Raw genomic sequence first — 27923 nt, 5'->3', positions numbered from 1 at the left:
CTCCACTAAATCCCTTTTTACAAGGTTGCAAAGATAACTGGTGAACTCCTGTGGGATAAATTACCCAAGAGAAGTGATCTCAACACTTGCATTACTGCAGACATACTGAAAAATATTTCTTGCATGCCCTTGCTAGGTTGGTTCTCTTCTCTGGGAGCCATTGCAGCCCTGATGACCCCATATATTTAAGCAGTTCTACATCCTTGTTGGACCACTGTGTAAGACCACTATAGACATGATAAATGTTCTGCTTGGAAATCTATCTGCCAGTTTTCTATTATTGGTATCTTGGGCAAGATACATGTCCTCTAGCTCTAGATTTCCACACTGCAGATTTCTAGATCTGAATTAGTTGTCGTATGCTCCCTTTATAATCAGTGGGGAGAAATAAACACCTTCAGGCATAATTCATCTGACTCAACTGAAACATCTACTAAAGGATGAGAATATCTGTGCCCTAGAGATGCCTGCTTCTGTATGTAGGGTGACAATTCAGGATTAGCTGGCTGCATTTAGTCAAATAAATTCCATCGTTTTCATTTTAAAGTGTTATTTTCACCCGCAAACTCCATATGGAGCATGACACATAGGTACTGGAATCTTACAGAGTCATAAGGGAAACCTGTACACATGCTACAGAGTTCATCCTCTAAAGAGCTGCACTTGTTTTGAGAGTACACACTCAACATTTCCTAACCAAAGGAAATAATCAGTTTGCTTTAATTAATGTGGCTGAACATGTGTACCAAGATGCACTTACTCCATTTTTCACTCTTACTCTCAATAATTTGACAGAATACTTCATGCTCTTAGGAGCCTATTTGAATCTGAATAGCACTTGTAGCTAATTGATTTGTCTTAATTTACTTCCAGCTTGCTCTCTAATACTCCAGCATGGCACTTTTCTGATTTTGAACACAGCAGGAGGCCCTCCTGCAAGAAAAGCTTCTCTGAGTTTCCCCATGGGGCTTTCAAGCCACAGTTCATGGATGAAGAAGCAACCGAAGGACATACACCACCTCCAGCCATGCTAGAGGTGCACAAAGCAGCTGTCATTCCCACCCACTTCCTGAGTGATTAGGTTTAATCCCTTTGGCCGCTGCAGACAGGGAGACAGGGTGCCAGCTGAAGCTTGCCTTTTTGGGATTTATGGTGCCTGCTAGGGCCATTTCTCTCTAGCTTTTAAACAGGAATTTCCCAGAAGGAACATAGAGTGGTTGCTTTGGGAGCTAGCCGACTTTTCCAGTCCCCAAGTCCACTGTCTTTAGTGTCATTAGTACAAAGACGGGCTCGGTCTTGTTTCATCCATACACTCAAGCAAGGTACCACTGTGTTAGAATAAAGATTAACTGTGCACTTTTCTCCACTATCAGGAGCTTAAGCCCAGGGATAGTTTTCTCCAACAGAAAAGAAGAAGAAAAAAATGCTTTCTGTTACTTTTAATCCTTCATCCAGCTTCTGCCAAGAAAGATAAACTTACTCATAAAACATGGAGGTAAAGCTAAACCTAAGAGAGGAAGCTGCCAATGTTAAATATGCTTTAAGACAGCCTACCAACTACACAGATTGCTCCTAAACTTCATGTGCATAGTTTGTTTACTGAGGTGCCAAGTGCTCTAAGGATAATGTCAGATCCCTTTGTGGCCCATATGTAAGCATGTGGCATGGATAGGCCACCCCAGAACAGTACTGGTGATGCCTCATCTGGTGCTGGGTCATCTGCTGTACTTGTCAGAAAACCTCTTTTCTGGTCCCACAGCTTTCAAACAATACCTCTTGCCAACAGCACTGAAATCAGATGTGTGTCACAGTTCAGCTTCAGCCATCTGAAATGGAGAAAGGATGAACTTTCTAGTTAAGCACCAAGTTAACTTGACACTAACGAGAATGTGGCCTTTGAAACACAGTTATTTTCAGCCATACTCTTGTTTCTGGAAAATTCATTGCCTTACTAGAGAATATTAGACTTGGAGAGAAATCTTCCAAAAAATATTCTTCATAGTTACATCCTTAAGTTACAACTTTTTATGTAAGAGACCTTCAATCTGTACTTCTGCTTTGGATACAAGAATACCCAAGGACCTCCTTCTGTCTTATCCTTAAACACATCAAGGAGTACCTAGTCAAAGAATTTTTTACTGGCTTTACTTGGAGAGAAGTTTACAGCTGCTGACCAGCTGAGTTGTCTTTAAGTTCTTTATATCCTGTTCTCTTGTTAAACTAGCAACTCAGAAAATTACTGCCGCCTTATATGAGGCATGATGAACATTTTGATTTGCCACTTCTGAATCAATGTTCTTGGAAAGTTTAAGGTACTTAAACATAGATGGCATTTCCTTGCAGGAGACATATTTTAGCAGGGTGATTATAATGGATCAATTAACAGGTTCAGCATTTGACTTCAACTCACTCTGCACATTCATCAAGGCTCCTAAGTACTGGTACTTTAGGAGAGGCAGGCATTTTCTAACTGCATGAACAGATGGCTGGAAAGCAAAGTGCTTGTACCCTAACCCTAGCTTGCACCTTCAAACCCTAGCTTGTACCCTAACCCTAGCTTGCACCCATCTACAGTTCCCACACCTATGTGAAAACATAATTGCTTCAAGATTAAAAAAAAACCACAACACTATAAATGCAAAGTACCACTAAAACCAGTAAGTCATTCTCAGTGGTAAGCTCCTTGTGTCCAAGGGCTTTTCAGCATCCCAGATGCCTATTATATTTACACCATTATATATAGTTCTGTAGCCTTAATATATCACCCAGTGTTTTCAGTATTCCCCCTTACACTCATAAGGCCTGAAATGTACTTTCTCCATCAAAAGTAGTCCTTGAAAAGTTCAAGCAAGAGCTAACAAAGCAATCTGTAACTTTTCAGTCCACTTAAGCTGGGTTTCTTCCTTATGGATCAGAATCACTGGACCCAAAAAGCAAATCTCTTACTCAGGAGATGCATCAGGAATTACTTGCTGCTGGATTCTCTGCGGCAGAACTAATGGACAGTGCTCATTGCTCTGACTACTTGCAGACCATACAGATTGGCACGCAAAATGTAACCAAATCACTGCTGCCAACTGGTATGGATGGGGAAAGACAGTCAAATGGGAGCATTTGGTCAAATTGCACAGAAAGGTATCCTAAAAGCTGAACAAAACAGAGGACTGAGCTCAACTCGTCCTCAAGACACTAGCCACTAGAGCAAAAGGAAAGTACTTAGCCTGCCTCTCCTGGAACACCAAGTGCCCCTTGTTTCACATTGCTTTGCAGCTAAATGAAAAGCCAAAATCTTGTCTTTAACTTCACTAGTTTCTGTGTTTCAAGGTACACGAGGAAGGACATGGAAGGGCAGGAAATATTCAACTTCTCTCCCTGATCACAGTTATTGTGCTGTTAATATTATCAAACTTCTAAAAGGTTAAATTAAAAAATAAAAATAAAAACCAAGCCCAGTCAATGAAAGTGTTATGTTCTGTTGGCAATCCAGATGTGCAAGTACATAAAATCTGGATAATTAAAGCTAAGTGATTTTTCAATTTCATTTATTATTACTATAATAATTCTATGTACTGAAAGAAGGGAATATCTTTTATAGAGGTTAATTTAATTAGATTCATATGTACAGGTAGGAAAATCGTAGTATTGCCTAGAGGAATAGGAGCACCATTAAGCCTAGGTATTGAGTATACAACTGAACAGATAAATACAGACCCTGACACAGTGTTTGCAATATAGCAGATAAGGGAAATACTATTAAATTATACTTAATTCTTTTAAATCACTATAACTTATACTTAAGTTTAACTTCTTTCCTAAAGTTGATACTCAATTGCTTTAAGTATTTAACCACAGTGAAATGTTCCTTAAAAATATACAGGAAGTCAACTAGATGTTGAAAGGCTTTCTCAAGAAATTGGTACCTTGAGGTTCCGTATCCTGTTTCATGAAGAACAGGAGATCTTTATGAGATTTTCTCTGGTCATAAACAGAGCTTTAGGAAAAGCAAACAGTTGATTCTATGTCTTTTGGCTAAAGCTAATAAATACAGACAGTCTCAGTTGTCTTTTCAAACAACTCTCCTATATATGGCTATAGCAGTAAGCACTAGAGGTTTCTTTATGCCTGGCAAAACATAATTTTAACCACACGAAACTAGGTCCAGAAAGAGGTATTTGGATTCCTCACTCCCTACCCACTGAATCATTAATTCTCTAACATCTAAGCACACATAAAGGAATAAAAAATCCTGATTGAACAGGTTATATGATTTGAATGTGCCTTTAATGTTCTGGTCAAATGGTCTTAAAGGGCAGTAAGACTCTTAAATGAAAAGCAAGGCTTGAAATAGCAAGAACTGAACAGACTGACATTTCTACTATAGTCAGAAGAAAGTTTCCGTGTTCATCAGTCTCTTTCATAGGTAGATAAATGATCCAAATACTGCTTCTCCCAGGGGTCCCAAGCAACATTTGTGGCATTCTTACAGGCAGTTATTTTTTTAGTCTACCTGCTCCAAGACCACACATACAAATACTTAATAGCATGGCTTATGAAAACTTTTCAAAGGCAATTGCTTTTCCCATGACACACATTTTGCTGGTTTTACAGAACTGCTTTAAAGTGCAAGTGCAGTAATTACCATCTGTGGCAAACTGAGAATATTAAAAAGACCTATTCCCATACACAAGTCATTGCAATTTATAACACCATTTTTATTATCAACCTGCAGTGCAGCCAACACATGCAGCTGAAAAGGTCTGAAGAGATTACTGTTGTTATTATTATTCTTATAAGATTAAAGTAGCACAAACAATCACAGTCAAAAAACAAATACTTCAAACTGGAAAATAACTTTGTCATGCCATGGAATCAAACAAATTAAAAGCCCCCTGCTACCAGATTCCTAAACATATGTCTCTGCTCAACAATTATATTGCAGACTTTTTTTAGCACAATATCATCAAGAAGGAATCTGAGCTTTCTTCTGAGACAGACTTCTTACCCCCACAAAAACTCAAGAAAGCACACTCACACCAACTGAATAAAAGGTCACAAGTACCTCTTTTCTATGCTTACATGCAAGCAAAAGAAGAGCCACGAAGACTTCTTGTATTTTGAAGAGCAGTCAACAAACAGCCTCCTTCTGGATATACTGTAGCAACCATCATGGCAGCAAAAGATTTTTAATTACATTACGATGGACCAAAAAAAAAAAAATTGCATTATTAAGAAGCAATCAAACAGGTTTTTTCCTTAAAGCCTGTTGAGGTTAATAGACCTTAAGTCTTGGTCTAGCCAGTGTTCAGCCAGACAGGGAAAAATGTGTGTAGTACTGTTAGTGGCACAGGGCACGGAGCCCCAGATGGAGTGCATCTATTTTTCTAGCTGGAAGGTAATCTCTGGGGAAAAAAGGACTGAGAAATAATCACCCTATGTTCAAAATGGCTGATATGTCTGATGAACAAAACCCCTTTTTGTTGCATTTCATTACCTTACAATGAGAGGATGAGAGAATAAAAGGAAAGAAGGATGTGCTGTTTTCCTGAATACAGCACTGCTAATGGCAGTCCCTTGAGGCTTCAGCTACTCACTGCAGAGACTGAAACTTGTAATAATCACTTATCTTTATAAGGTTATCTCAAGCAATATGCAAGCATTTGACCGTGCTAACATTTGTAAATACTGAGCACTGTTATTTCAGAGTTGCTCTGCTGCACGACTTTCTGGGGATCATCAGTGGCATGCCACACCAGGGCATCTGAGCAATCTTTGAGTAAATTAGCCCACAGTCAGACTAAAGGAAGAACAACTGCAAGCTGTAACAGATCATTTGAACTATATACTTGCTAGCCTAAGTGCATTTTATTCCTTACTTCAATGTTTCAATTTCAGGACTTTCCACATAGCTGACGGTTTTCAATATATTTATGAAGCACAAGTACTGCCATATCCATTTTACATATAGAGACACTTAAGTCATTCATTCATCCATGGTGCCCTAGTACCTTTGCAGTCACAAAAGAGCAGTCTTGGTACCCCGCTTGGCATCAGCTGCTGGACACTGAGAGGCATGTGAGATCTTGGGTGTGCAGTGTGAATGCCAAGGTGGCAAAGAGATGCCCTAATGCATAAGAGAGAAATCAGTTCAGGGAGACCTGAAGGTGCCAGCACGCTTGCTCAGTACGTATTGCTTCAGCATCCAACAGGGACCTTCCCAAAACAGTTCTGGCAGAGATTATCAACTTATGACTGAATAATGATTTCTAGCATCTAAACAAACTCATCTAATTCTTAAGTCTGAACAAGCAGTTTGCCACAGTTCTCTAAAGTGGGCAGATGCAAACCAGCAAAAAGGGTAGCAGAGTTCACTGTGTTGGGCAAAAGCAGCTGCTTTTTCCACATATTACCCACATGAACACCAGCTCCATCGTTCTTGCTGGATGTTGATGCAGAAGCAACATCTGCACAAGGAACATACTTCCTTCTTGTCATCCAACTTCAACACTGCTCGCTACAGCAGCAGTGTTAATCATCACACAAGTCACAAGTCAACATAAAAGCAGCAGCTATATAAAAACTCAGAAAAACAACAGACCATGTCAGGTACCTATTTATCTAAATTAAAATCTTTACCCATTTCAACGTAATAAGGAGCACAAACCTACTGATCCCATTAAATACAGCTGGAACACATCTTACAGCAATGCTTTTCATCATAACAAAAGGTTAATCTAATGATCCTGTACCATATTTGATGGCTATTAGAAGTAGACAAGTTTTATTTTGTGGGTTGGTTTGTTGTGGGTTTTGGTTGTTGCAGTTTTTTGTTGTTTTGATTTGGTCAGAGTTGGTTCTGTTTCATTTTGTTTCTTTCTTCAGTGTTCTTCTGCACTTACTTTTCATGTTATATCTCATCTCCAGCTGAGATATACGAACAACCTTCATGACATTCAAAAGGTCTTCAGCATTTTTTCCACTGCTATCTGAAAATAATAGGGAAGCAAGGGCTTTAGTACATTTGACCATCTTTCCCTCCTACAGCACAACCTCAGATCTCATCCTTTCTGAAAACTCCTATACTGTTTGTTATAGGGATTTTTAATTAAAATTTGGATTTAACTGATGAATAAATGGTTATGTTTGTGGGTTTTCTTCTATGCAGTGCTTCATCCTTTCTAGTAAATTGAGGATACTGACAGTTAATATTGTGGTCAAACTAGGCCATACTGAAATAAGCAAAAAAAAAAAAAAGGTTGAAATCTTAATAAAATCTTATTTCCAACACAACAGATTCTAAGATTTTAGGACAAAGTCAGCTGCATGGCCTAACTTAGCTCCTAATGCCTCACAATGAAAAAAAAATTCCATTATCAGAAACAGAGAGAACAAAGCAACTGAAATAAATCATTTGCTGAAGGAATATATTGTGATTGCTTGCCTGGGTCTAAAGCAATTCATTTGAATTATCAGAAAGGATAATAAATGTTGCAGTAGAGGTTGAGCAAAAGAAAAACTGGGAACTGCAGCTAATGGTTGGAACTTCCCAATCCTAAAACCCAGAATAAAACACCTAAAACCAGATGGAGCTTCTAAGTAAAGGCAGTGTATTTGATTTCTTCAGATGGTGACAACCCCATTAATTTTATTTGTTCCAACAACATTTCCTAACATAGCAAGTTCCACTGCTAAGCAGGAGCTATACCTTGGAGGTGCAAAGGAACAGGTGCCCCTTGCATTGCACACAGACGGCTGCAGGAGGATAGTGGTGAAGCTTGCTGTGTTCTGACAGCAGATGCAACAGGGATCCCACCCTCACCAGGACTAAAAGTCTTACTGGAGCCCCAGATATCCACCTGCAATTTTCAGAGACTAATGGCACTGCTGGAGGGCAGATTCCTTCCCACGCCTCACAGTGCCTGGGTGCAGCATGGCTTGGCCAGGCTGGGAACCACTAAGGGCAGTGTGGTGCCCTGCCCCTTCAACCAGCCCTGGCCCACAGCCCCTAGCAAGGTAAAACAAACCAAGGACAGAGATGAGGTCAGCCACAGTCCCACCTCCCTCAGGCACACCCCAGCCAGGGCAGAGAAACAGAGGTTTCCCATGGGAGGGAGCAGGGGCACTCATGAAGGTTACAGACCTCCCTAACACAAAGAAGCACATATGCAATGTGCCTACATCCAAAGCACCCCCTGCCAACCATCATGTCACATGTATGTGTATATAACTACCTGGAGCTAGGTCTGCATCATTTTAAGAAAGCCTATAAAACAGGACAATGAGGGGGAATGTTTGATATATATGACCTACCTAGATCCTAAAGATTGTGTATCAAGAAACAAAGAGGTAGAAGAATCTAAGAAAGTAATGTCATTATTTTGTGGATAAAAACTGGGAAACCTAAAATTAGAAAAAGAAACAAAAGACTATGCAGATGTGGTGATTTGCCTGAATCTCTTCATTGCTCCTTTCCAGAAGGGTTAACATAATATTCCTCATCTTCAAGGAGCAAAGGCTTATTTTGAACACTAAGGAAACTTAGTTTTCAATAATGATTTCTTAAAATAAAAACATAGAAATTATGGGCAAAAATACAATGCAATATATACCCTCTCTACATGAAGATAGACACCCTATACTATAATTCTTACTTGTCAACCATATATTACTGTTAAAATGTTGAAAGTCTTTTTCCATACATTTCAGCAGCTTCGAAAGGTAAAACTGAAACAGCATTTTAGCAGAGAGCTTCAAAGTCTTAATTTGGTCTTCTCCATTCTCCTGGTAGAAAAATAGTTTCTCATGCTGAAGTCCATAGTTAAATCCTCCAAATTGACAATGTGAGAGCTGGGCTGTAAGCAATCCAGGGAAAGGGATTCAGCATTTCCAACGGTGCTAAGCACAGTGCTGCTCCCATACATAACAAACAAGTCAGATCATCAAAGGCTTGCCTTTGATATTTCTAGGCTTCTTCTAGTCTCTGAAGAACAGTACATTAACCATTTGCCTCTGTTCTTTACCCCTGCTCTTTACCATGTTATTATGTGAAAGCACGTCTTATAATCTATAGCTCTCAGAAACTACAGGGACTACAGACAGCCTACAGTAGCTGAGAATCCACTGGAGGTTTTTAACTCTCATAAAGCAGTTCAGAGTACTGATGTGCCTTCTGAAGATTTGAGCAATTAGAAACAGTCAGTTTAATGCTTCTTTTCAACATTAAATTAATATTACATGTTATCATGTGCAAGTACTGTAAAACACCAGTTTTAAACATCCTTGGGAAATATTTTTAAATCTATTGCAAGTATACACAGAGATTACAAGGAAATGTGCTTGTATAAGAAAAGACAATTGTAATTTTCTCAGCATACAACTTAAGGAGAAAACAGCTGCTGGAGTTATTGTTTCTTTATGTTACTATTATAATCTAAATCTAAAAGATAGCTTTACTCAACCCTTTTCTGAAACTATACTTTTTTTCTTACTTGGGAAACAAAGAGATGAAGTGCTACCTACAAGCATCCCTAAGACAAAGTAGTATCTAAGCTTCCTTACAGTGCTAAAGGCTTTAATCATACAAGTGGGTTTAAAAGATCTTAGAAAGCCAACATCAGCAGGTTCTCAAGGTGGAGGGAGGGAATTACAGGGGGATCAGCATCAGCAACTAAATCTGAGATTTTGTTTGGAAATAGTTTCCTAGGCTTATCATTTCAGATTCTTTAGGTGCTTCATCAATAAAGTTTTGGGGACCAGCTGAAGCTGAATAATCTTGTTACACAGTTGTTGCCTCAAGAATTCAATCAGCAGCAATAAGGTTGGTTTTCATAACCAATTCTGAATCATCTGTTAAAGTTTTAAGAAGCTGCTCACAGTCATCTGTGCTGCATGTCAAGTGTCACAACTACATCAGAATTATGCAAAGGAAAAAAAGCTGTGTGTGACAGTCTGCTATTTTGCTATCAGAAAAGAAAATGAGTTCACAAAGTGTTAGAGAGCTTAAGACCTTACTTAGCATACTATCACAGAATCTGCAACAGGAGACCTGACAGACCCAGGAAGCTTCCTAGGGAAGATAAATCCTTGCTTTTGTGTGTGAACACATTCTGTTGCATTCCTAAAAACATACCCAAGGCCAAATGTTTCCAGGAATGACTCATCAAGCTGTGGTGCCAGCTGACCACAAATAAAGCTGTTCTGTGCCAAAACATGGTGGTGAGATCCCTGCCCTGACCATGCACAAGGCATTTCTAGACCAGCTGCTGGCCTGAGCCTGGCAGCCACTGCCCCAACTCACCTCCTGCCTTCCTCACCACAGCAGCCCCACATGGAGTCTAGTGCATGTGCCAGCTTGCTCGGGCAACACCAGTCTCAACAGTAAATTATATCTCTCTGCCTCTTCATTATATGAACTCTACCCCTGTTTACCTATGGAGGAGGTTAATAGCTTCAATCTCTACAGCTTGACACAGTACCACATAGTGTGGTTTTGAGCCTACTGCAGTGTCAGCCCACCTACAGCAACCTAAGCCAGCCTGACCTGAGGACATTTTAATTACTGCTTATAAAAATGAAAACTCCTGGGCAGGTTCCCAGGTTGAGATTTTATCTGACATCTCCAATACAGGACCTTCCTGTGCAAGTGTCTCCTATCCACTTGGTAAGATTTCCCAGCCTTCCATACGGCTGTTCAGAGCTCGAAGTTCATTTTTTTGCATGCTAAGCTTCTGCATAGCAATTTCAAGAAAGATATTAAAGACCTTATAAAGGCCACCCTCTGCAGACCACACTCACTGTTTTATGGGGGTCTGCAATTTGCAAGCATTTCAGACAGGACAAGGGCCTGTTGTGCCATTCCCTCATGGCACGTCCTCCTCTGAGGTGGTGGCAGGGCCCAGGTCCCTTTGACACCCAGGCAAACTGGAGGAGCTGCACTTGCACTTGCCCATCCCCTCCTTGTACCTTTTACAGGGTCTCTCCCTAGAGCTGCAGTTCTTCACTGGTGGAAGTCATCAAGGCCAGGCAGCCTGGCACCCCTGACAGAAAAGTATTGTCTGAAGACAAACGTTCCACACTAAAATCTTTTCCCATGGATGCATCACTGTGAGAAAGCTTTCAACAAATCCTGCCTGGTTTTCTGGAAGCATGTACATCCTTTCCTCTCTTGTCTTTCCCAAGGAGATCAGAAAAAAAAACCATTTCGAGTTCTACTTCCTTTGAAAAGTTGATGCTCTTTATTTTCCTCCCACTTCCAAATCCACCAACGTTAAGACCTGTTTTATTTTGCTTAAAATACTTGGTCAGGGCTACATGCACATCATTCAGAGGAAACAGCCTGAATTGCATCAGTCCAGATAAAGAAAATATTAGAGAACTGATGTTTAGTGCAAACCCAATGCAGAGTTTACACATGATAGGGTTATTTCATCACATATGGATAACAAGACCTAGGGAAAGATATTAAGTCTATAATATGATCAGATAAGGATTAGAATAAAGACAAATGAACCACAAAAAGAAGTACAGGCAAACACACTGGGAAGTCTGCAGTAAGATAGTCTTTGCAAAAAAGCACCAGTCTCCAAAAATTAGGCAGAGATGAGATTGCACATTATGTGAATTTTGCAATCTCTCCAAGTTATAAGTAATTAACCACACACTTGTACTGTTCTTCTGCCAAGCAGAACCCTTGCAGCAGAGGAACACACAGACGTGTTGCCTTTGCTCCTCTTCCAACAAACCCTTCTGAGACCAGTTCTCCCTCAAAGCACTCCCTGTTGAGCACCCAGCAGATAATTAAACATCCTGCTGGTGGCCCAGGTGATAGTTCGAAAATTATGGGGTTTTATGTTGTAGATTGAAACAGAGACCTTTTCTAAACACATATGTGAAAATATTGTTTTCTTACTGTTCAGGCAGGAGTGAACAAGGTTATTTCTTCCAGTTGAATAAAAGGTCTTACAGTTATTATGTAATAAAAAACACATTTGATAAAATTTGCAAGGAATTAAGACATAAGGTGCCCATGTTACCTTAGAAGTCAGGTAATACTGGAGCTATTCCACCAAAAAGCCTATTAACTAGAAAACAATTTTTTCTTGTCTTTTTTAAAGTTGAACTCTTCCTAGTAATAGAGTTCAGGGTTAAGTGCATTCAGTGAAAAGGGTTTGTGACTTACAACTGTGCATGCATGTGCTTTACAGAGGGCTGGCAAAGAACACATGGCCCCAAAGCATAAGGATGAGTGGGAAGTGAGAGAAACAAGGCTGCATTTTATTACTGTTCAAAGGAAGCAAAATTGCCTCTCAACTTCCTTACTCCAACACTGCTTTATGATTCCTACAGGTTTCAAGGCCTTACCTGAAAAGCAGTGTTTTGAAACACAAGCAAAACTGTTCTGCATTTTCACCTCACTGTAAAAATTTAGTTGATAATCATGAAAGCAAACCATTCCTGCACAGTATGAAACCAGCTGTACAAATTACATATAGAGATGGGTGAATAGTCACTTCTTTGAGTCACTGCCAGTCCAAAGAAAAACTTGAAAACAAATGCAAGCATGGCATTGAACAGAACATTTAGTTTTTCAACAGAATTGAAATTCAATTTTTAACATATTTTCCTAATACAAAAGAATTTTTGTTGAATGGAACATTTCAGGCTGTTAGCTGCAGCCTAAATTAAGGAGTGCCAAGGAGTGGGGATAGGAAGTGAGTGCTTCACTCATGATATGGAGGGTCCATGTTCAGATCTCGACTACCAAGAGCACACGTCTGTCTAAGGACAGGATGTTGACCACATAGTCACATGGGACTTTGTCTGTGTAGAATACTTGCAATCATGAAAGTACCATTTTGCTCACACAGGGATGCCCAGACACTACTTCATTTCTCGCACGTAGGTCTGGATTAGGGATTCAGACAAGCCTCAAATAAGCAAGGAAACTGAATCATCTCATCTAATGAATTACAGAAATAAATCACTGCCATCCCCTCTAGAGAACTATGAATACGAGTCTGAAATTTTCCCTTTCTTGAGCCAAAATGATCGGGTTCTTAACAGGTTCACTCTCCTGTCACCCAAAAACTAAAGCTGAATTTGAGAGGCATGCCTACTGCTTTATGTAAGCAAGTCAGTCATCCTGTGGACAATGCCATTCTTGCTGCTTCTCCTTCCCCCCATTCAGAGGGCTGGCTGAGAAGCTGGCTTGCCTCCCCCCTCATCCCCCTCAGCTAGATTAAAACAGATGGCAGAGGGACACAAAATAAAGAGCAAACACAGATGAGTGACTGATTTTCCAGAAGGAGACAAAAAACAAACCCTCAACTTCAACACTGGAAGCAGCAAGGAATGCATAATTACTTTCTGAACATCATTCTTTCATATAAGCAAATGTAGCAGTTGCTACAGATATGATAACAATAAGCAAGGGAGGTATCCTCCAGGTAAGCTTGACAAACAGCACAGATGCAATCCAATAGATGAAAACAGAGAACATGACAAAGGCAATCAAGGAATGCATTACAGACTAACCCCTCCTATGTACCAACCCTGCCACCCACGCACGTTTTGCTCGGTCCTCTGCTTATAGTTACCTGGCTGAATTTAAAGATTGCTCAGGTGGTGCCTCTACAGAAACTGCAGTGACACCTTTGAAATGCAGAAGGCAAGGAGCTGCCCCTGTGAGAGAGGTTGGGGAATCCCTATGGCTGTCACATTTGGTTGGACCTGAAGAGTCCGTTATTTTGCAGACTGGAAAACAGCACTCGGTAATGCTCATGAAGTAACGAAGCAAGGACCAAAGCCTCCTGGAGGAAGATGTGCCAAAGAAGTCACAGCCAGCACGCTGCAATTTATATAGCCTCAATAGGAAACATGAAGGCGAGTTAATTACCCCAGGGAGATGAGGACAGAAGCTATGCCAGCACTTCACTCTGTCCCTTTGCCCTTACTGCCTTTGTTCCGGTCCCAGTGGAGTTTGTATCTCCCTTGGCAGCATCTAGTGGCAGAGGGACAGTTCACATTCCCTGACATCTTGAACAAGGCCTTAGACTTTGCATTTCAGCTGCTTCAGTGGAAGCACTACGTCCCTCCTGTTGAATTTGCACCAAAATCAGTAACATGACAAAGCAGACATATGGAACAGTAATTTTCAGGTCTAAGTCTGTCAGACTTTGTCATTTTAGCCAATTGGAATTATTTCTGTTAGATGAAAAAATTTAAAGAACCATCCTGAAAATTAAAGCAAGCAACATCTTTGTTATGCCTGACAGAAAACATACTGCAACATATCATTTTGCCAATGCAGAGACTTAGACTGTGTCAAGGATAAGAAAAGCATCACAGAAGTTGCATAGTAAACCTGCATGTGCCTTGAATTCAAGGCACATAAATGGATTTTTCTTTGCCATTCTGTAAGAAACCAGAGCACCTGTACTCAGGCTATAAATGGATTTGTGCATCTCTAAGGCAGAGGTGCCTGTTCTCCAGGACTCCCAGATTTGTTTCCTTCATGTGCTATACTGATATTCAGGGCACACTGCAAAGCCATCTATTTATGCATGCTTCTCCTGAAGGGTGCTTGAGAGGCAGAATTCTGCATTATCTTTAGCTGATATTAGTATTATTGATTAATCTGTGATTTTACAGTCATTTGTGGTCTGTTTCTAGAAGTGGGTCTGTTGTGACCTTCTACAAGTGGAAATGATAAGTAACTCCAGTTACTTATAGACTCAAACAGCAAAACCTAAAGAGCTTTTGAGATATTACTCCAGCTTACCAATACATTTCAGGTCCAGAATGTGCTCAGTCCCATGGCCTGAGGCAGTACCACCCAAAACAGGGAATCCAAAGCATTACGTCAGCATGCTTATACAAACATTTGCTGACAGATTAAGAACTGGGAATAACTCTACCTCCTAGTTAAGTAGCTGATACAAAGGAAAAAAATGGGGGGGAGAGTGGAGTAGGAAGGTGGGTGTTAGATTTTAAGCATGCAGAGATGCATACAGGGTAAGAAAAGCTGGGAACCAAAAACCATGTGATTTTTGCTTCACAGTGCTGATAGCCATCTACTTTGCATTCCAGGAATGGCAGGTTTGCAGCAGCTGCCTTGAGGTTAACTTCTCTTAGAAACTTGTCAGTCACCTTTGCCTTGTCCCGGGAGATACTTTAGGAGCCTTAGAAAAAGTTACTGGAGGGAACGAATCTAAAGGTAGAACACTAAGAATTAAGTAAAAGTGCCCGTCTCCTCTTTCTCATCTGTTGGAGCACTAGGACTCGGGCTCAACAAAGTACATATCCCTTCTCAGATCCAAGTACAAGTTCACTCTTTTAAAATAGATTTGTTTAATTCAAAAGAGTATTATTTCCTTCTACTCATATTTAATATAATAGATCATTACTAAGCTAATTGTCATTAGTACATCACATGGTTGGTATCTAAAGACATCCAGCCACGTCAGGAAGGATTTTTACAAACTCATAAATACTGGTTTCAAAAGCATTTTTAGCTCCCAAGCAAGGCTGTACTTACAACTACTTTATCCTTCTATGATTATTTTAGTCTTACTTTCAGTAAGCATCTGGTTAGCCTATATAGGACCAGCTGATAAAAACAGGCTAGCTGAAAACAAGTATAGTCTTCCTTTTCATCAGGAAACTGTAGGATCAGTTACCACAAGAGCAAGAAAGCTGGGCCTTTCTAACTGGCTTACAGATCAGTTTGGCCAATAGGGCAAGAGATCCTGCTAGCAAGTGAAACACTTAAGCATTTCAAAACCAGATGAAGCCTGTTTGAATGAGAGAAATGGGTAGCACCTGTCTGTGCCAGTGGCACAACTTTGTGTTTACATAATGCACAAAGGCTGTTAACTGCTGGCTATAGCAATTTAAATACCTTTAGTTCAATCAGTTGCTTATTTTGCTTTCTGAGCACTAATATTTTCAAATTAAACCCACATTTTGCTAAGGAACCCACTTGGAAAAAGTCAAGCAACCTCAGTACACTCAGAAAGCTTGTTTCCAAAAGCAGTACTTACTCTAATCAGCAAGTTTTTCTCACAGTACTTAAAGCAACCTAAGACAAACCAGGCCCCAAAATCAAGAGCTGTGCATTTCTAACAGTTCAGTCTAAATTCAGAACCCCAAAACAGTAAGCTCATGATGCCCTTCCCAAAGGTATTCCCAAACATGTTTTTCCAGAAGTCAGTGTTTCCTACTATTTTCTAAGTTTACCCAAAGGCAGAGGAATGCTGTTTTCCAAACCTGGAAGGACAGACTAATGCTATTGAACAAGAGCAATCTTATTACTGTTTTGTAAATCTCAGACATAAATGGATGGTTATGGGCTTAATAACATATACCCATGCCCCTGCAAAACTGAGGAGCACCAACAACATTCCCTTTTCTTTCAGTAGCCACTAGACGAATGTTTACTTTTGTGATAAAGCTGCGCAGACATTTCCCCTCATGCCTTCTAAACAAGATTACTAGGATGATATATGGGCTTTTAGAGACAAGGAAATACTCATATTCTGGTCAGCTTCATGTGCCATATCTGGAAGGGAAGGAAAAAAGATCTATAGAAGTGGCTAGCTCCTCAAAAATAATAATGTTCAAGTACCAAGATAACAGACATGCTATCTTAGGTGAACAGCAGCTTCTATGGTTTACAGGGCTCTTGTTCAGCAATCAAAGGCTAATACTTTAATGGGGCAGCTGAAATACCATACTTGTATTTTTTAATACAAGTTATAGATTAATTTAGTCTGTTAAGATCTATCATGAAGGTAAAGTACAAGACATCACTTTCACCAATCATCACTTCAGGACAATATAATGCAATTAAAGTTTCAAGTCTTTCCATACTTTTCCAACAAGAGCTGCATACTGAAAAGGTAATGGTAAAAGACACTTCCTGCTGCAGCAAGAGCAGCTTCCATCAGTGATAAGCTGATAGATTCAGCTTAGTTCAAGAGGGGCACCAAGTTGCTAGTTCCACAAAAGTAGCCTAAAAAACATCTGGATTGTAATAATTTCTTTTAAAATAGCTATGTGTCACTGCTGAACCTGTTCTATAATTGCTGAAATACAGATTTACCTTCAGTTCAGCACAGCTGCAAGTTTGTTTTCACTCAAAAAAGTAAACTCACAGCTCAAAGAAGAGAGCTCCAAGTCTTCCATGAATCATTTCGAAGTCTTATGTTAAAGTCTGAGCTGGAAGTTCAGTGTGTAGTTATGTCATTATGCCCACAGAACCTGTGTATATCACCTGAGATTAGATCTTCGCTGCAGTAAATGTATACAAGAGATTATTCATGTTACAAAGAGAAGGCAATTCAAATATGCAAATTAGCTATTTTACAGAGAATTAGCTGAAGCACTTTAATGAATTTACTCTAAAATTGACACAAAAAAGCTACAGCAGAGGGGCAGAAGCCAGCTCTCCTGCATTCTAATCCAGTGCACTGTTTACAGAACCATCCTTCATACTTGGTTGTAGTGGTTCAGTTGCTTGCTGAGGACAGAAGCCCTTGACAGCTATGACTGAACTGAGTTCAACTTAGTAAGAGAAAATCCAGAATTATTTCACTGTAGAAGTGATCAAGAGAGAAGCGTCAGTCCTTAAACACTAACAGTGTTCCAACTCCACACGTTTATAAACCAATCTTTTTAGCTAATGACCACCCAAAAACCTTGTGTGAATTCTCACCACAGTTAGCAGAGGATCCCCATACGGCTCAGAAAGGAAAGCCACCAAACTTTGTGCCTGGCAGTCTTAAGCAGCACATCCCACTGTAATCTCAAAGGGAGTCACCACCTTGGAGGGCAGATCCTGTCACCGTACTCTGTCTGTCTTGGATGGAGCCACACTCTGGTGTTCACAGCAGCCCACAGGGACCACGGTGGACACCTGCTGCCACCACTATAAAGGCAACTTTGATGTAGGAACAGGAGGGCATGTATCCAGATGGGTACCGTTAGAGAACAGGTTATGCCCCATGAACAGCAGGCTGCAGCACAATAATCTAACATCAGTACACTAAAACTCAATGTGGTAATCTTCAGTACTGCTGTATTTCCAGGCTAGCAGCCTGAATGAAATCTAAGCATATCAGCTGATAATCTTAAAACCACACAGAGAAGCATAATCACTGCACATGGCAAGTAAGCACATTTTCTCTTCTTCTTACAGAGAGCCTCCAAATCACTGCACCACTAAAGTAACCTGTATAATCTACAAACCCCTTTGGTGAACCCACCCATGCTATATCTTCCTTACTCCATGTCTCACACTGAATAATCTTTCAAAAGCCATTAATCAGCTTTCATTAGCTCTAAATTGCTTTTTGCTTGCTTGCAATTAAGGACTAATATCCAAAGAGTTAGAAATTTATAAGGTAATTAACCATAATGAGTAACACTTCTAAAATATGATCAACTGCTGGGTATCAACAGAAGTCGTAGTTTTTTCCCAGTAAACTTTTTCCCTCCATGTATTTATACAAGCTTAAAAATTAAGATTTATTTTGCAGAGGTTGAACTTTCACCAGATAATACCATATGTGCCTATTCCTTCTCTGGAAAGCAGCTAGCTGTAGACAAAAATATCTGCAAACTAGCAATTACTGTTGATTCAGAAGGTTTTAAGGTGACACTGACATGATGAAAGATCTATTTTTATGTGTGTGAAGTGTATTTCAAGTTCAGAGGAGGGACACAGAGAGAGAGCACTCACATGCTGTAATGAGCTCACATACAGGACAAGATTCTGCTCAGCATTTGTAAATATCACCATGTCAAATACATTTCCATTCCTTGTCTTCCAAACAATTAAGTGTTGGCCACGCAGTGCTAAAAAACTTTCTGAGTAGGTAAACAGCATACTAAATATTGTCCCAGGTTACAATATCAAACCAAATTAGTGAGCTGGGTCCAAGGTTATTAACTGTATAGGAGATTCTTTTTCAGCCACTCCAACATAATACCAAAAAGCTTTAGCTATTTTAAAAACGCACATTTTTCCTATGAAAGATCATTCAGTTATTTCCCATTTTTCTGTACATGCAGCATCAATTTGCCACATCTGCATGTTGCACACAAGTGCAACCCACTCATTGCAGTCTAAAATTTGTCAGTTAAAATCCCACTTAAGGGTTCATCAGGTAGATCTTACACAACAAACTGCAGGTCAAAACATGCAAGAGGATGGAAAGTGATCCTCTTACTGCATGTTACAAGCTTTAGTCTAAAAAGCTGGAAGCTCAAGCTGCAGTCCACAGAGTGATCAGACACCCTTCTTGATAAGAAAGCAGGGTGCACATCCCCAGAACATAACTGAGAATTTATTCAATCAGTATTTCCATGCTTTCTGCTTCCTGCAGAGCTATCAGAGGAGCTACACTGTTCCTGTAGAGTCATTAGCAGAACAACTAGCATCCAAGTTTTCTTCAGTTTTCCTCAGCAGCAACCACAGAATAGCAAAACTTGAGGAAAAGTAATAATTGAATCTATGCTTTGAAGCCCCATTTGGGTTTGTTTCCTCCCAATTCTGAGCACAGGGGGGCAGTCAGGCAGTTTTAACCTGTTGTACCAGCAGCGCGACCTGATGAGGACTCTCCAGACTTCCTGTAGGCTCCCTTTAGGTACTGGAAGCTGCCCTGAGGACACCCCAGAGCCTTTTCTTCTCCAGCAGGCACCTGGCCATTGTGCAGGCATGAATTTTTAAGGAAACAACACCCTCAAGCTGGGGCAAATCTACACTGCCAGCCAGAGATGAAAAGATAAGTTTTATCCCCAGTTGCTAATGAACATCTTTTATTACCATTTTAATGTTTGGCAGCTTTTCTTCCTATCAGTCTTCCTTGCTATGTAAAACATAGCAGAGGCCTAACCACTTTGTATGTTAAAATAAATGCCATGGTGATGGAAATAAAAACGGGGACACCAAGCATGTAAGGCAGGAGAGATCGTCCAGAGGGAAAGCTGTAGTGCTGGGGAGGTTCTGTTGAAGGCATCCAGACATGCTGACAGCCAGGGCATGGAAATGCTTGCCTGGAAAAATGGAATGTGTCCCTGTAGCGTGGCACAGAAGAAAGATGCAATTGCAGGTGAAACAGAACTTTTTTCTGTCCCTCCTAACAGCACTGACACTTGCTTCAAGATCTCTTCAGCACCATAACAAGGCCTTCTTGATGCAAACCAGAACTGAGACATGACTTTAACAGGGAGGGGAGCCGAGTGTGGAGCTAGACAGGGAGGTGTTTCTGCAGCTGCTTTGACTGCAGACCCAGCCCAGGTTTACCTGGAGCAGTAGGAAAGCTTAGAAAGTAAGTGTGGGGTCGAACTACGCAGACTGGAACCTGCAATTTACCTGCTTTTGTGTAGGAGCTGCTGTTCTTTAAGCATGACACCCTTCTCATGGGTCATCCAACAGAGGAGAGGAGTTGTTAAACGGTGAGTGTGGGCAAGAGACAGGGAAGTCACAGGCTCTTAGGAGGCATCACAATCTCCTTCTGACTCCAGTGGGAAGCAATGGAATCAAACGGAATGTCATGGAACGGAATGGCATGGCATGGCATGGAATGGAATGGAGAAGAATGGAATGGGATAGAATGGAATGTACTACACCAGACTATACTAGACTTGGAATGGGTTATGCTGTGTGATGCCAACAGCTCTGCATGACAAGTGATGCCCTAAGTATAAGGGGTCCACCCAGGAGAGCAGCTGTCTGCAGTGAAGGTCCCAGACCCATCCAGGAGACAGGGACAGGCTCAGCTACATGGCTCAGGCAGGGACTTAAGGCCCCAAGCTGAGCTATGCTCCCTGGGCCGTTGGGCAGTGGGGTTGGAGGTCCCAGCGGAGATGGGTCCCAGCCCCTGAGGCCTTTGAGCACCCCCAGAACCCTGGCAGAAGTAGACCTGCTCTGCTCATAGGCTTTCCTTTAGACACTGATGCTTAGCTTCTTTGGAGACCAAGTACTGATGCAGTACTGTTCTTAGGCTCTTGTGTCAGTAAGTTTTCCCATGGGGAACAGCTCAGGCATTTCTAAAAGCGAGTACAAGGAAATAAAAGCAAATCCACAGGGAACTGATCAGGTATTGCTTACCTCAGAAATATTTGCAGCCATTTGGTGGAGGAGCATGTCCTGCTTCAACCTGAGACTGCTAAAGATGTGGAAACAGAGCTCAACTGGATGAACACAGAAGATTTCCATGATATCACACACATTGTCTTCTACTCTGAGGCCTCTGGGGAGATTCAGATTAGACATTAGAAAGAGATTCTTCCCTGTAAGGGTGGTGGGACACTGGCACAGGGTGCCCAGAGAAGCTGTGGCTGCCCCATTCCTGGCAGTGTTTAAGGCCAGGTTGGATGGGACTTGGAGCAACCTGGGCTGGTGGGGGGTGTCCCTGCCTGTGGAGGATGGTTGGTGTTAGATGATGTCTAAGGTCCTTTCCAACCCAAACCAGTCTATGGTTCTATGTATAATGTTTCAGTTAGACAGTAAGTCAACCATTTGAAGCTTTAAAATACATCCAGCTGTTTCATTTTAGAGCTGCCTAAAATAAACCTTTCCACACAGAATTGTTTCTTCTCCTGTTTGTACTGCAGTGTTTCAAGATTCTGTCTTCTCTTGAAAACTGTATCTCCGTTTAGAAAGCTCATGCTTATTTAAACACAAGGAAGGACTCATATACTGATGGGGAGAGTTTATAGAGAGAAAAGAAGCATTATGCCTGCTTCCTGTGGATTAAAGTTTTCAACAGCCATTACATTGCTTAGTGGAGTAGAGAGTGCCTAAATGCAGTATTAGTACTTACTTCATTGTGAGTTTACCCAGTTTCAAAACTTGACTGCAATCCATTCAGAGTAAGTATTTAGCAGGAGGGCTGTCTGTGCACCCCAGGGGCTGCACTGATGCTGCTGCCCTGCTTGAGGAAGAAGTCTGATTCCCTGTGCAGGAACATGGAGCACCCCAGAGGGCAGTGCCATCTCAGGCAATACAGGGTGCTCTTCTCCTCTGGCATGCAAACGTGCTCTTCCCAACAGCATGATCAAGGAGAAAAAGAAGGCCCCTATTCTGGAGGCAGAGCACCCCACATAGTGCTAGCCAGGAAAATCTGTTTGGATCCAAAGTAATTTCAAGTGGCAAGTCTTGTAAGTTTGGGGTCCATAGTCTTTTAAGAAGACAAAAATCAAGAGATTTAAATTGGAGACTAAGGATGTGAAGTGTCCCTGTCCATGGCAGTTGGAACTAGATGATCTTAAGGTCCTTTCCAACCATAACTATTCTATGATTCTGTGATTCTATGATGTACTTTCTGAATGTTTTTACTTTTCCAACAGGTAACTGCTACTGATAAAGATCACCTTTAAAAAAGAACATGGATTTAATAAACTCAACTGAACAAAATGGTACATCAGAAGAACTATTTAAATGGGCGACATCCAAGATTCTCATTTCCATTACCCTATCTGTGCTTGCACTAATGACAACGGCCATCAATTCTCTTGTGATGACTGCAATAATTGTAACAAGAAAGCTCCATCACCCTGCCAACTATCTAATCTGCTCACTTGCAGTGACTGATTTCCTTGTGGCAGTCCTAGTAATGCCCTTCAGTATTGTCTACATTGTAAAGGAGACCTGGATCATGGGGCAAGTGGTGTGTGACATCTGGCTGAGCGTGGACATTACATGCTGCACATGTTCCATCTTGCATCTCTCTGCCATTGCTTTGGACCGGTACAGAGCGATCACAGATGCTGTGGAATATGCACGGAAAAGGACACCTAAGCACGCTGGCATCATGATCACAGTGGTATGGATCATATCCATTTTTATCTCCATGCCACCTTTGTTTTGGCGGCACCAGACAACCAGCAGGGATGACGAATGCATCATCAAACACGACCACATTATTTCCACCATTTACTCTACATTTGGCGCCTTCTATATCCCACTGGCCTTGATTCTGATCCTTTATTACAAAATATACAAGGCAGCAAAGACATTTCACAGAAGAAGCATCAGCCGGATCGTAAGGGAGGAGGTAAATGGACAAGTGCTCTTGGATGCAGGTGAAAGAAGCACCAAGTCAGTTTCAATGCCCAGCACAGCAGAGAAGACATCAGATCCCATGATGAACTGTGATAAAATCAATATCACCATACGAAGCCCCAGGTCTGAATCTAAGCATGAGAAGTCCTGGAAAAAACAGAGAATCTCTAGCACAAGAGAGCGAAAGGCAGCAACTACACTGGGTCTGATCTTGGGGGCATTTGTGATCTGCTGGCTCCCTTTCTTTGTAAAAGAAGTAATTGTTAATACCTGTGAAAGATGTCACATCTCGGAAGACATGTCTAATTTCCTAGCATGGCTGGGATACATAAATTCCCTTATTAACCCTCTAATCTACACAATCTTTAATGAAGATTTCAAGAAAGCCTTCCAGAAGCTTGTGCGGTGTAGGCAATATCTTTAAGAGCTTTTGTTCATATAAGGAGAACATACTCATTTTTTTAATCTGTATAAATTTATATAACTGAGATGACATTTGTTGTATTTAAGGAAAAGCACCGAGACTCTTCATTTACATTTACTGATACTTTTTTGTATCAGTAGCACTAGGAGCATAAATTGCCCAAGTTTTAAAGAGATGGATCATCTGCAATCAGTTTTGCTCTGGAAAAAGAGGTAGCATATTGTGGCTTTAATTCAGTTGCAATTTGCACAGCTGACTAGCTTGAAGCCTAAGGTATTACCTTAGATATGAAGGAAATACACACTTGAAGTAGACAAAGTAACAAAATTTAAAAAAGAAGACACACCCTAATCACAAATAAGACAGAAAATACACCCTGGAATTAAGACATGATTTTATTAGTTTGGCACAGGCCTCCAGCACAGAACCAACCCTTTCCCAGGGAAGGGTAGTAACTTAAACATATCTAGCATCATCCTGTGTTGATTAGCTGAGTGCAGCTGCAGCTCTGCTTTCTCCCGCTGATGAAGGACTTGCCTGTGTTTTGCCCTCACAGAACCCCAGCAGCAGGTGATGTGCTTTCATGGGTTACCAGGTTCGTAGGAAGCCAGTGTTACGAGCCCTCTGCCACTGTGCACCCACAAGAGATGTGGGCACAGCCCCAAGGGAAACAGCCAGACAGCTGGGGTACCTCCAGTGAGCTGGGTACACATAGTGCCTGGTGCTCTGAGAAACCAGTGTGGTAGCATGTAGGGAGGGTAAGCTCATAAAGAGCACCTGGTCCTCCTAATGGAGATGTGAGAAAGGAGAGAAGCATGAGACTCCTTTCTTCATGTCCTCACCCCTACCTCACACACCTTATGAGGCATGGCTCCTGTGACTTTCAGCACTAAACCCACCCACACAGTTTGTGCAGGAGCCCCTAGAGCACTGCTGTCACTGGGTGGCTTAGTGAGGTTTGGTTGAGTGCCACCTAATGAAGAACTTGGGCTAACAGCTCCACCTCAGTATGTTCAGCCTTCCATTGGCCCAGAAGCCTGGTGTCCCCCAGTTCTTTACTCAGCTGCCTCAAGCAGTAGGGCTGTGCACCGTCTTTTCAAGCCTGTGAGAAAGCAGATACTGACCATGGTGCTGGCAGCATGGGCTCCTGGAAAAGGTTGTGCAGCAGCTTCTGCAGTAAGGGCAGGGGAAGTGACTTCAGTATGCAGTGCCCACCTAGGCAGGGGATCCTGTGGGGTGCTCACTGGCTGGCACTTCCTTCCCCCAGAGCATCTAGTCCATGTCCCCAGTCCCAGCAGAGCTAAAAGGACCTTGCAGGCACTCCAGACAGCCCTGACCAGCTTGGTTCAAAGGTAACCACAATGAACAAACCTGTGGGCTCCTTCTAAGGCCTCAAAAATGGCACTGTGGCCAGCTTTGATTTACATGCCCTAAATGCCAAGCCACAGCGCTTTTGAGTGTAAGAACAGCACTCGCCTCAAAACCAGCAGAGCAAGTTTACCACCAGCTAAGGGTACTAACAGGGAAGTGGGTATTTACCCCTAAGTGCAGGCAAGCTGCTAAAAGCCACACCAGAACCCAAGGACGCATTTTGCACTTTTCAGGACAAACAGATCTAGGCTGCATCAGCAAGACTCTGGCTCCGAATTTATTGCCAGCCATTCAGTGCTTTCTAGCAGAAACAGGGACTTGAAGCTCCTTACAGGAACTACAGACCCTATTGTCAGGAGCAGCAGTCTCCTGCAAAAGCACTGATTTGGCACCTGGGCCAGCAGCTTAAGGACATCTCAAAGAAGCTGAGACAGAAGACCACTATGCACACCTTAGTTTTGGAAAGGTATCACCCACTGGTTTTTGCAGTTCTTTTTCCAAGAGACTTTCAGTAGTTTGCATTAGACAAGAAAACCCAGAAAGAAATCATCACTGTCATTTCTCTCTTCCCCTCCCCCTTCTCTGTATTACAAACTCTGCAGTTAAATAATCTTCATATTTTGCCCACTAGCTACCAGCTGACACAACAGCTGTCAGAGGTGTTTCTTGCAAGATGACAAGGTCTGAAACCTGAAATATTGAACTAATTTGTTTCTGTCACTTGCAACTTACTGTATTTTGCTTTCATATCAAGGTCTAAATGAGATGCTATTCACAAGTAGTAGAAACAGTGCATTTGCTTTATTGTTGATTTTAACCCAGCCAGGAATCTAATGGAAAGCTCACTTGTCATGCCTTGTAGCTCTAGCACAGCAGTAGCACAGCTAAATTTTTAAGATATTAGGATGCGACAGGATGGAATTTGGTGCATGCTCCGTGCAAGCTAGCCCACTTTCCTACCATTGCAGTCAGAGCACAGCCTCTGCAGCCCCCGTGACCTTGGCAATGGCTGCATTATGCTGAAAGAAAAAACTGCTTTAAACATCAGCTGTGTTCTGCTGTCTCCAGGAAGAGCCACGGAATTCAGCTTTCTAAAAGGATTAGCAGAGTAGCAGAAAGCAGCAAAGAAAACCCCACTGAAACAATTAAGATTGAAGACCTGTTTCTCATGTTTCCCGAGTACTCAGTCATAACACTGGATATCTAGGGGAAGGGCTTCCTCTCCCCTGCTTCTCCGTTTATGATTGCAGAAGGGTAGAGTATATTGTTTATCCTCTTCGTGTAAGAAGTCTGACAATGTCATGTAAAATCAAATTGGAAGTAAAAACGGGTTGCTTTTGAGGAGTAATGATACTTAAAATACACCTATTTAAATAATAATGGATAAAGGTCCAAGAATGGAACGATATGTAGATAAACAGAAAATAGCTGTAATTTATGCACTGTTAACAATATTATACTCTGAATTTAATTGAGCTGCTAAACGTTTCTCAAGATGCAGGGTGGTTTCCTTTATATCATTTGCACTGAGCTGTATCTGCTCACCCTCCAACACCCCAGCAGTGGAAGATGCAACCACAAGAAATCTAAGCAAATGAGCAGGTAGTTATCCCATTAAAAGCACTTGCGGCTTGTGGACCATCATTTCTTTGTGTCTGACTGCAACTCATCACTCATTATCTAGCAGACTCCACTGTGCCAAACACTACAACGCAACCCCACACAGGACCATTTAATCTCTAGTATTTAGCTATGTATGTGATGTGTTAAGAGAAAAAGTGAGCTCCTCTTTCAAAATGCATAAAGGTTAAGATTTCCTTGGGATTCTGCTTTGCCCTCTCCGTTAAGCATGTAGGTATCCACTGGAGGTTAGAACTGGATTCAAGGAGCAAGAGAAAGCAAGATTTTATGCACTGGAACTAAGATTTTTTGCAAGTAGTTCTGTGTCATAACTCAGCAAATAGAAAGAAACCAAACTATGGCCCTTTTCCTATCTCTCTCAGAAGACTGTGTGCATGCATTGCAGGGAAGGGGCTTACAGTTGCTCTGGGGTTTGCACAAAGCTTCCTAGATCTCTATCCCTTCTCCTGCTTCAGCTGCATTCCCTGTTGCTAGTTGCTGCCCACCCATCCGCCCCTCAGTTTAGATTTCTTCTAAAACCCAGAGAGCTGGCTTGGAGCAGCTGACCTGCTCCCACTTCACCTTTCACAGAGAATAATTCCTGAAGCAGCTGTGAACATTATATCCAGTTCAGTTGGATGGATTTTGCTAACAGCAAGCAATTAAATACACCTCATTATCCTGTACTCATTTCTTTACCTTTCCTCCCCACCAGATGCTTTATCAGTTTCCTCTCCTCTTGAGGATGGTATATCCCTACAAAGGTCTTGGGGATACAAATATACTTTTGTTTTAGTGATGCAGTCACACTTGTTAACGCATGACTGCACCACCCAGAAACACCCACCTCATCCAAATGTAGATTTGGCAGTCACTGTCTTCAGCTGGTGCCTAATTGTTCTTGGTGCTGGGAGGTATACAGAAATAACTATGTGCCAAATTATTTTCTCCAGCAGTTACAAACTCAGCACATTATTTCTAGGCAAGTACACATTACTGTTTGGCCTTTACATTTCAGATTCCCTTGCAGAAAAGAAACAGGCTTTTCTGAACTCTACAGACCAAAGAGTAAATGCTGCAAACAAGTGACAGGAAACTCTTGTAGCAGCCCTGTAAGGATTAAGGATGTAGAAACAAGACCTGTGCCAGTGCACAGGCAGCTGTTCTTGGGCAGAGAACTAATGGGTTAGCAGTCACCGGGTCACAGCAGGCACTTACAAACACTCCCACACACAAGCAAGTAGGAGTAAACGGCATGTGCTGATGGCTTTCACATTCTTCTTCAAAAAAGTGCTGCTGCACTACAGGGACAGTACTACCAATAGCAGGACTGCTAAAAATTACAGCAAGATGATGCTATCTCCTCCCCTGAAGAATTATGAAATGAATTCAACAGATTAGGGTTTGGAGTTTTTTTCTAGGATTTTTCGTTTGTCTCAGGGG

General features: G+C 41.5%; 1 protein-coding gene across 1 annotated transcript in view; it reads left to right on the top strand.

Moving 5' to 3' along the window:
• Positions 1 to 26504, top strand: part of HTR1F (5-hydroxytryptamine receptor 1F) — a 111168-nt gene extending 84664 nt beyond the window's left edge. The window contains exon 3 of the mRNA XM_061344417.1: positions 22351 to 26504. Coding sequence (XP_061200401.1) covers positions 22389 to 23489 — 1101 coding nt within the window. The 5' untranslated portion in view covers positions 22351 to 22388 and the 3' untranslated portion in view covers positions 23490 to 26504. The remainder of the gene's footprint in view (positions 1 to 22350) is intronic.
• Positions 26505 to 27923: the final 1419 nt, after the last annotated feature.

The sequence above is a fragment of the Neopsephotus bourkii genome, unplaced genomic scaffold (genome assembly GCF_033783945.1).
Source record: "Neopsephotus bourkii isolate Nb327-2 ecotype Australia unplaced genomic scaffold, CSIRO-AGI_Nbou_v1 NB_214, whole genome shotgun sequence".
Taxonomy (NCBI): domain Eukaryota; kingdom Metazoa; phylum Chordata; class Aves; order Psittaciformes; family Psittacidae; genus Neopsephotus; species Neopsephotus bourkii.
This window is presented reverse-complemented; position numbering and strand designations above follow the sequence as displayed.